The sequence below is a fragment of the Amphibalanus amphitrite genome, unplaced genomic scaffold (genome assembly GCF_019059575.1).
Source record: "Amphibalanus amphitrite isolate SeventyFive unplaced genomic scaffold, NRLGWU_Aamphi_draft 001389F_arrow, whole genome shotgun sequence".
Taxonomy (NCBI): domain Eukaryota; kingdom Metazoa; phylum Arthropoda; class Thecostraca; order Balanomorpha; family Balanidae; genus Amphibalanus; species Amphibalanus amphitrite.
In genome coordinates this window covers 144,646-154,908 of record NW_024882882.1, presented here as the reverse complement: position 1 = coordinate 154,908, position 10,263 = coordinate 144,646, and the positions used below count along the sequence as shown (strand labels likewise).

The window sequence follows — 10,263 nt, the reverse complement described above, 5'->3', positions numbered from 1 at the left end:
CAGAAACCTGGCCGTGATAAACAGTCTAAAATGTATCTGCAATTTGCCCGTTTTTACCCCCCTCAACCCCCCTTTTGACATTTTCTTAATTTTCATTTTTTAGAAATGTAGATCACGTTGAGCGAAGTCGAATGCCGTTTGAATTTTGAAAATCGGCCCGTTAGATCTCGAGATATCAAGGGGGGGTCGTAAACAGCCCCCCCTGCCACTAATAGGGGTAGCCAGGAGCCTGCCACTAATAGGGTTAAAGTAAAATGTCCAAAGAACACATTGAGCACAAATTTGGCCTTCCAGGTGATGTGAGACAAAAGTAGGTACCTATGTAGCAAAATAAATTATCTGTGGCGTCTTGCCCAAGGCTACCCTTCTTTATACCCTACGTACATTTGCTATGCGTAGGCTTTTGTACGTGACGTACTTTTGTCCATACGTACTTTATACCCTACGTACTTCTGCGATGCGTACTTTTGTCCGTGACGTACTTTTGTCCATGCGTACTTTTTACCCTACGTACATTAGCCATACGTACTTTTGTCCGTGACGTACTTTTGTCCATACGTACTTTATACCCTACGTACTTCTGCGATACGTACTTTTGTCCCTGACGTACTTTTGTCCATACGTACTTTATACAGTACGTACTTCTGCGATACGTACTTTTGTCCCTGACGTACTTTTGTCCATACGTACTTTATACTGTACGTACTTCTGCGATACGTACTTTTGTCCTTGACGTACTTTTGTCCATACGTACTTTATATTGTACGTATTTCTGCGATACGTACTTTTGTCCCTGACGTACTTTTGTCCATACGTACTTTATACTGTACGTACTTTTGCGATACGTACTTTAATCCTACGTACTTTTGTTTACGTACTTTTGTCCTACGTACTTTAGCGATACGTACTTTTGTCCGTAACCCATTATCCATTATGAGCACTGAGCAGCTAGTGGATTCGGGGTCCGGTAGATGGCCTAGGGTCCGGTAGTTTTTGGCCACAGGTGGCAGCACTTGGCAACTAAGGGTTAAGTAAACCGTCACTAGGTGGCAGTAAAATCTTGTTTTGGGAGCGTAATCGGCGCAGTTGATGCAAATATGATTGTTTACATTCCACTTTACATTCCAATCGAAAATCTTGCTTTGAGAGAGAGTTGGGGAGCATTCCGGTCTAGGGGTAAGATACTTGCCTCTAGATTCGGCCATCCGGGTTCGATTCCCGGGCAATGCACGTGGCATTGCCGCTACCTGACCGCTTGGAACAGCGTGAGAGTTCGGAGGGCTGTTCACGGGCCCTGTGTGCGGTCGGACCGCACACAGCCTCGAAGCTCCGCCCACTTCGTCCCTACGTCAGCCTTCCGTCACCGCACACAGCGATCGCTGTGGCCGGTCGGGACTGGCCACAGCGGACCGTCCACCGCACGCAGCCGTGACGTCAGAGCCGCCTACCCATCCCCTACCCCCACGCCTGCTGGACGCACCGCACACAGCGCACGCAGCAGTGTGCGGTGCCCGTGAACACCCCTCCGGTTAGCACCTTGGTCCACTGGATGTGGTGCTTAACCCAAACCAACCAACCAACCAACCTTGCTTTGAGAGATGTGAATTCAAATTTCCAATATATTTTAATTTGGATTTTCACTTCAAACAATTCAGGAGTTCCAATTCATTATCTTTCAGGATCTCCGTGAGTTCAGATTATGATCGTTACTGTATAAATAGTGTGAAGGGATTCATATTCATTTTCCTGCCCTTTTGCTTTAAACCTACCTACTGTACAATTTCAGCTTAAGCATTTTTTTATATAAATTAAACATTTATCACGGTGACCATTTATGTCAGCTTCACTGCTGGTGAAATATGATTTTTACAAGGCATTTAAATTGTAAGGTTAATAATATTCTTAAGGTGTTTTTAAGTGCATGGAAACTGTAAGGAAAGGTCAGCAGTGAGGTAGGTAAGGTTAGGCAATAGGCTATATCAATATTAGACGCGTTTACATAGGGTTTGTTGCAAGCGTTTATCTCTGTCCGTGATGTTGCAAAAGATGCCAATGGTGCTGAACAATTTACAAAATGATCCCCTCTAAATATTTGAAGACCACTGCATCGAAATTATCGCCAAATTAACAAGCTAGAGCCTCGTCAAATATGCTATGTAAACCTGGTTATTGATGCTTTGATCAGGTTTGATCAGGGTTATTGAATGCTTTGTGAAGCATACTGTTAATGAATTACTTTGCATGTTTCAGCAGGCAACTTGCTTTTGCGGCATTTGCTGATTTGCGGCATTTTGTAAATAAAAGTAAATCAAAGATAACCTGACTCAACCTAATTACAGCTTACTTACACCTACATAGCAGTCTTCACCCTCTGGCATCTAAATTCTGATCATCTCCCAGTCACACACTTTCCACTGTTCACGGACCATCTTTCCCTCCCTCTTCCCCTTCTCTTTTCTCTCAGCTCCTGTCTCCTCCTTTCTTCTATGAGCTGGCCCTCTCCTCTCCTCCTCTCCCTCTCTTCTGTCAGCTCATTCCCTCTGCTTACTCTTATTGCTAACATCTGACCCTCCCCTCCCCTGCTCCAGGTCTCTATAATGGCAGCCGCAGCAGCAGCAGCGGCCGTGGGGCCCTCTCAGCAATGTTTTCTGCTCTCCGTCACTGGACAGGTGGAGTCGGCCCGCCTGGCTGGCGCCGACCAGCTCTACTGCCGATATCAGCTGCATGGAGGGCCCGACTGGGACATTGTCACGGTGAGAATAACAACCAGAGATATATATCTACTATCAGCTGCATGGCGCCGACCAGTTCTACTGTCGGTATCAGCTGCACGGAGGGCCCGACTGGGACATTGTCACGGTGAGGAGGGAGACATTTTGTCTCAGTAATAAAATCTCTACCAAGGCCCTTAAAAACACCAACCTATCTACCAGGCCTCTCTTCAACTGAGCCAGAGCATAGTAATAGGTACATCTGATAGCCCCAGAATAATGATGCAATATGTCCCCACAAAGATAATTTTTGTTTACTACAGTCTGGCAAACCTACTGTTAACGCCAGACCCCTTGAGACCCTAATTTTTCGCGATTACTTTTAAATGCGTGAAGGAATTTCAACCAAGCTCAGGACATGGCCGTTTCAAGACAGGCCGAAACTTTTACAATTTAGATATTTTATCGCCATTTCAATATTTCAGGCACTTGTCATTGACTCGTAATGTTAAATTTCGAGCAAGATTTTCATCCGGTGTGTAGAGGCTATCACCAGTCAGTCTGTGATACGTTATGACGTCACAGCTAAGCCCCGCCTCTGTGGTCTTGGCCTGCGGCGGTTTCGGGCCGGCGCGCGGTCACTCTCGCTGTGGCGGGGAGCGGGGACGGGCGACGGTCGAGCGGTGCCGAAAGCCGGCGGAGTTGTGCGTAGCGTCTTGGCTGACAGTGCCCAGAGAGCGACATGATGACTAAGGAGTCATAAATGCTCAATGCGCATTGCTTCTACAATGCTGATATGTTCGCTGATATATATTTTTTTTATAAGCTGCAAATGACGGGCAGATGGCATATAACTGACATAAGGTTAGGAAATATTCACCTGTATTTAAAGCCTATGGCGTTGCAGATAATGCGATAATGGGATGTCGGATGTCACCAAGTAGCTGCCGATTTGTACATCGCTATGCAACCATCGAACAACGCAATAATAAGTTAATTGCCTGAGCTTCACATCATACGGCCCGCTCGTATTTCAAACAGATACCCTACATCGAAAATCGTATTTGTTAGGAATCGTTAACGTTTGTTCGAAGCACGACTGAGTAGTAGGTTGAGGAGTGATGGTCCTCTTGGTCCTATATACAAGAGTCAACAAGAGCCTAACATTTACTTGACCGTCTGCTGCAATTGACTCATAGCACGTGAAGCGTCAGCGAAATTCATAGTCCTTCACAGATGGCAGGGGTGTCGTTTGTACAGAGGTCGCTGATGGGCACGGGTCAATGCCGCAGTCGTGGGCGGAGCCTAATGTCATATGACGTAGAAAGCCTCTATCCAGGATGGAAAAACAGTTAACATTACGAGTCAATGACAAGTGCCAGAAATATTGAAATGGCGATAAAATATCTAAATTGTAAAAGTTTCGGCCTGTCTTGAAACGGCCATGTCCTGAGCTTGGTTGAAATTCCTCCACGCTTTTAAAAATAATCGCGAAAAATTAGGGTCTCAAGGGGTCTGGCGTTAACAGTAAGAAAGAACGGAGCTAAAGCTCCTGAATCATTTTGTCACGTGTGTTTTGATCACTGGACGTGTATGGTTCAAAGAAAATTCATGTAAGAAGTCATGAGAGAAATATTATTTAATCAATTTTATTCAACATCAAAACGTCCATCAATGGAGGTTGCGCTTTGAATCCGTTCTTTCTTAGGTTTGCAAGACTAAAGAAACAACCCCTCTGTCAGTTCACTCAAATAGACTGTTTTGTTCCCCTCCCCGCCCCACCGATAGGGTCTGGAGGAGGGTATCTCGCAGGTGAGCCGTCCCAGCCAGGACGCCCGCCAGCTGCTGGTCTGGAATCTACCTGTCGAGGTCTCCTACAAGGCTACCAACCCGTACGGATGTGAGTGGGGGACTGCGGCGGACAGGGTAGAGATGTTCAGTAGTCGAGACAGACTAGATAATGAGAGGGGTACAGAAAGAGCGCGAGAATGATGTCGTGCAAAAACAAAAATGATTAGTCGTCAGGTCGGTCAAAAATATTAGGTCACAGGTCATTACGTCAGGCCAGATGTCACTGGAACGTAATCGTTTTTGCCTTTGTACGACAGAGGGGTAAAAAATATTAGGTCAGAGGTCATTATGCTAGGTCAGAGGTTATTACGCTAGGTCAGAGGTCATTACGTTAGGTCAGAGGTCATTACGCTAGGCCAGATGTCACTGAAACGTAATTGTTTTTACCTTTGCACGGGAAAATGTTCGGGAGGTGGCAGGAGGAGGGGGGGGGGGTACGGTTCATAGACGCTTCAGGCTGTTCTGAGTCTGTTGTGGGGCTTGTAGCAACAAAACTTGCCCAAGACTTGCTTCGGTCGGACAGAATATCTACGCTCTCAGTGTTTACTTCTGTGCCGACTGCCGTCTGTTCTCTGCTGCGCTGTCAGGGCCTCAGCTGATTGTCAGCTGCTACGGACCGGACCTGTTCGGCAATGACGTCATCAGGGGGTACGGTGTGACCCACCTGCCGACCGCCGCCGGCGCGCACCGGGTCACGTGAGTGACGGGGGGGGGGTCAGGACGCAAGGGGAGTAGGCGAGGGGGTGGTAAAATCCACCGGATCACGTGAGCCGGGGGCGGGGTTCAGGTCAGGTCAACTCAGCTGCTCAGGTCTGGTCAGCTTAGAGGACTACGTGGAGGGTGGTAGGAAAACAGCTCAGCTGAGATCGCAGTTCAATCTTGGCCAGTGACATATTGAATATGATCTTCTCTCGAACATCTTACAATGTACGGTACCAAGACTTCCTCCTTCCGTCCTGCCCCACTTTCTCTGCCCTGTTTCTCAATTCTATTCCCCATTCTCCCCGATACTGACACTCACTAATCATGCTTTTCTTCCTTACTGTTACATTTCCTGGCCATTGTGAAGGATGCCGCTCTATATGTCACACCATATGTTTGTGACCGTCCCCCCTCCTCATGATGCTGCGCTGCTGTTTGTGTTTGTGACCGTGACCGTCCCTCTCCCCTTCCCCAGGATGCCGCTGTTTGTGTTTGTGTTTGTGACAATCCACCCTTCCCCAGGCTGCCGCTGTATGTGTTTGTGACCGCCCCTCTCTCCCCAGGCTGCCGCTGTTTGTTCCAGAGTCGACGTCTCAGCTGCAGAAGCTGGTGTCGTGGTTCACCGGCCGGCGACCGGAGCTGGCCGACCCCTCCTCACTGGCTACCGGAGACGGCAGAGACGGTACGTGTTAGTTTAGACGGTAGCCGGGACGGTAAAGACGGACTGTCTACCAGGGAGGACAGTATACCGTCTTTGAATGTTTGTCTTATTTATTCAGCCTATTATCAGTATTATCATGCTATGACTGTTGTGTCTGAAACCAATCAAACCACGAATATATACAATTTTGTTTTTGTAGAATATTTTGAATTCTTGCTAAGGCTGCTACTGCTAACAAGCAACGAGCAGAGATAACGACACCATTCACTATTCAAGTATTCACCATATCAATATCGCGTTGCTCCGGAGCTTGCTTTTCCCTTGTGCTGCCCTCTGTAACTAGACAGGTGCTGCCACCTGCATGTACTTATGCCAAGCTAATGGAGTATAGTGCTGCCACCTACAACTGAATGTTTGACTGGTGCTGTCCTCTTGCAGTGATGCGGGTCCGCTCTCAGGGCTACGTGACCTGCAGTTTTCAAGTGGTGACCAAGGATCTGCAGCGGCTCGGATACGATAACGGACGGCGCGCCCCGGCCGGCGCCGCGGGCGGTGACCTGCGGCCGGCCGGCGGTGGCGACGGCCGGCCTGGCTGACCGCTCCGGGTCACCGACTGGGGACGGGGGGGGGGGGGGGTGAGGAGGGCTGGTTAGGTGTAGCATATCTTTTACTTCGGGTGTCTTGCACTACGCAGAACGATCCGTCCATTCATAACGCGTACAAATCATTATATTGTGTACCGTTCACTGCACCATCTAGTCCGCTGAAGTGTATCGACTGAATGTGAAATACTAGTCATGTTTTTCATCAAGAATGTTTGCAAACATTCCACTGTAACATATCATTCACCTGTTGTGTCTCGCAGATTGAGCTGACCAGATCCGTCCATACGCTCGTACAAACCAGTGTGACAAAAGACGTGTTGATGCGATGGCTTCTTGCCTCTAGTCCTGCTCGCACGGGATTTGTGCTAATGCTGTCACCACTGAGTCTGAAGAGTTTGATTTAGAAAATAGTGCCAGTAACTCTAACATGACGTTACGTTACAGTTATGCGCTTATATACTGTGTTGAATAGTCTCGCTTCGCTACATGCGTAGCATTTGTGTTTTTGTGTGAATGGTAGTGATGAAAAACTTTGTAAAATGTCTGACTAAAATATTTGTACTGTCAGAATGACAATTAATGTTGAATGCTTGGTCGAAATACACTTCTACTTTTGTTCTAATTCTGATTGTTTGTTGGTGAGCAGATGGTATGCGATGATAAAAATAGGTACTATTTCATTAACCCTATTCCTGGCGGGCTCCGCCGGGACAAGAAACTGGCGGGGGGGGGGCCGATTCGGCCCCCCCTTCAGATCTCAAAAACTACACATCGCAGCGACAAACGGTAAACGGCATCGGATACGCACGGTCAAGATCTACAATTTTTACTAAGGTCATTTTCAGGTCAGGTCAAAGATGACGTCACAGGGGTCGAAAAAGTCAAAATGGCGGCGCTAGATATGGAGAGAGTTTTTCTCGAATAACTTTCGAATTAGTCAAGATAGGAGCAAACTAAGGGCATCATCGTAATCCTCTCGTCAATCCGCATCGAATGATATATATGTTGACCTCGAAAGGTCAAGGTCAAAGGTTGACCTCAGGTCACGTGACCTCGAGGTCATCATGTATATCATTCGATGCGTCTTGACGAGCTGAACACAATGAGACCATCCACGAGTCTGTATCTTGTTCCTGTACGGAGTTATTGGCCAAAAACCTTTGGTGACCTTTGATGACGTCACATGACCTCACAGCTGCCCAACAGCAAAACAGACCTCAAGGTAGTGAAGGTTGATCGTATATGAAGTCATGTATGGTATGTGGGGCCATTCCGACCCGTTTTAGTGGTAAAAACAGGGAGTTGATTTTTCCCCCATTGACTTATAATGGGGAGGTCGCGAAACTGACCTGACCTTAGGTCACCGATATCAAAATTCCGAGATATACAAATTGCACATACTGGTACCCTAACTAAAGCCTGAAGAGAAGAAATTGATCGGTCAAAAACTCTAGCTCTGGCGTGATTGCAAACTTTTCTGAGGTAGGGTCACCAAACCGCCTCTGGTGACCTGACCTGAGGTCAGATCAACTCAAAATTTTCAGACATGTTGCGTAGAAGCCTTTTAGGAAAAGTCAGAAAATTTGAGCTTCCTAGCTCAACGCGTTTGGGAGAAATAACCAAAAAACCTCAAGGGGGGGCTCCTGAGGCCCCCCCCCCCGCCAGGAATAGGGTCAATACATTGGGAAAAAATTCCTGTTGATGAGATGACATATCGTTTACATTACAAATTTGCCGAACATGGCTTTACAGTGCGCTTCGCGTAATGAGACAGTGCAAACAGTGCCGAAAAACATAGCTTTTACAAAAGAACGATGATTTAAATGATCTTCTGCCTGAGAGAGACATATAGTAGACTAGCAACAGGAAGAAGAAGGATGTGTGGCATGTAATTCTTACCATACGCTAGGTGAAATACCTCATGCATAATATCTCCCGCAGCACTGATGAGATAATTCGGCATTTCTAGCTAGGCGTGGGTTCGACATCCGGATATTCAGGGATAATTTTCCGAGATCACCGGGATCATTCGGTATTTTAGGCTGATACCTTGCACAACGAACATGACAGCGAGTAGAATAGACATAAGTGAAGCAAAAACAATATAAATATGTGACTAATTGCATCAATGGACCCTGCAATTAGCAATACCAAATAATTAGGTCGTTGAACCCTCATTTTCCGGATGTCGAACGCAAGATAGAGCATACGCCTGATAGTAGGTAGGTATACCTAGTCTATACCTACTCTGTTCCGTTTCAAGTTTGCAGCCGAAGTGCCCTGCTGAAAGCAGTGCGTGATTTCTGTATATACAGCTCTTACATGTTAAGACGCAAATTCTTGAGCGGAGGAGTGATCTGCCGAAGAAACTCCAACTGCAAGCTTGATATGGAACAGACTATAGACTATAGGATCGTTATCTCACAAAGTCCCTAGCCGTGGCCCGTGGCGTTTGGCCCATCAGTTGAAAAACTGATTTGCATAACCGAAGCACGGCCCATATAGTGTAAGGCGGTAACAAGAGCGGTAAGGCGCTTGGCGCAAGCTCTTAAAAGAGCTAACACTGCCACCTGGTGTCCATACGTTGAACCCCTAGTTACCGCAAGTGCTGCCACCTACGGCCCAAACCGCCCAGCCTCGAATCCACTAGCTGCACATAACACAGGCACCAGGCAGTAGCGACAGATGCCACCGCTAGATGTCACTAGTTGTATAGCGCGCTGGCCGTGGCCTGTGTTATGGGCAGCTAGTGGAAATCGGGCTCGGCAGTTCAGGGCATAGGTGGCGCTGCTTGCATGAGGTAAAGGTTCTAAATGCCGCCGATAGATGTCTCTGCACATCTAATCAGCTGATTGTCACCGGGTATTTGCAAACAATAAACCATTCTCAGGCGATTTGTAGGATATCAGTCGGGCACACTGTGGTATTTCCGATCCATTTATGGAAACGTTTCCATTTTTGGAACAATGTTCCAAAAATGGATACGCCGTTTCCAAAAATAGAAACGATCTGTTCCATAAATGGAGACGCTGTGTGCATCGCTACCTTAAAAGCAATCTGGGCATTAATTGGTGCAATTTGGCATGCGCAGGATGCCACCAATCGACAGCCAGCATTCTAGTTTATGTTCCTGTTCTCCGACTTTCCGATCAGAAAACCGAAAGTTGACGAACGAGGCGATGCTTATAACATGTTGACGTGATAAAAAATTCACACGTTTTTCTAATCGAAAATAATAACATTTATGAATGTTTTGAACAAAAAATAACGTTTTTAACCGACTACTGAAAGACTGACCCGCTGATTGGAACAACCACATCACCGGGAACTTCAGTTTTTCATTCATTTTCACGCTGCGTTTTCCGGTGTACCAGCGGCCTGGTGGTCGTCAATCTTTGATTAAATCGCATGAAAGTTGTTGCAAAGCCCTATTTGGAGACTTAAGTGGGCATTTTATGATATTTCAAATGTGCTGAATATGATCGTAGGCTCGGATCAACGTAAATCTCCGTGCAAATACGTAAAAAGCAGGATGGAAATAAGGTCTGCACCGTCGTCACACCAAATACCGTTGTATTCTGACGATGAATTTATTCATGCTAGCTCATGTGTAACATCGATATTAATTTTATATATTGAAATGATATCTACGCTTTATGTATTGCCCACTTTGGACCACATCTGTCCAGTAGTTTCTGGGAAATCTTAGTTTTAGTTGACTTTTGAATGTGCT

General features: G+C 46.6%; 1 protein-coding gene across 5 annotated transcripts; it reads left to right on the top strand.

Moving 5' to 3' along the window:
- Positions 1-1,115: 1,115 nt before the first annotated feature.
- On the top strand, positions 1,116-7,152 carry LOC122372706 (B9 domain-containing protein 1-like). Of its 5 annotated transcripts, none has more exons than XM_043350229.1 (6): positions 1,116-1,176; positions 2,589-2,753; positions 4,500-4,611; positions 5,150-5,258; positions 5,828-5,946; positions 6,364-7,146. In XM_043350229.1, the coding sequence occupies exons 2-6, from the start codon at positions 2,598-2,600 to the stop codon at positions 6,519-6,521; spliced, it is 654 nt and encodes a 217-aa protein (XP_043206164.1). In that variant the 5' UTR covers positions 1,116-1,176; positions 2,589-2,597; the 3' UTR covers positions 6,522-7,146. The 5 variants fall into 5 exon arrangements, with proteins under 5 accessions (XP_043206164.1, XP_043206168.1, XP_043206165.1 ...); XM_043350233.1 differs by having other exon boundaries at positions 1,145-1,528; positions 6,364-7,152; XM_043350230.1 differs by having other exon boundaries at positions 1,151-1,265; positions 6,364-7,152.
- Positions 7,153-10,263: the final 3,111 nt, after the last annotated feature.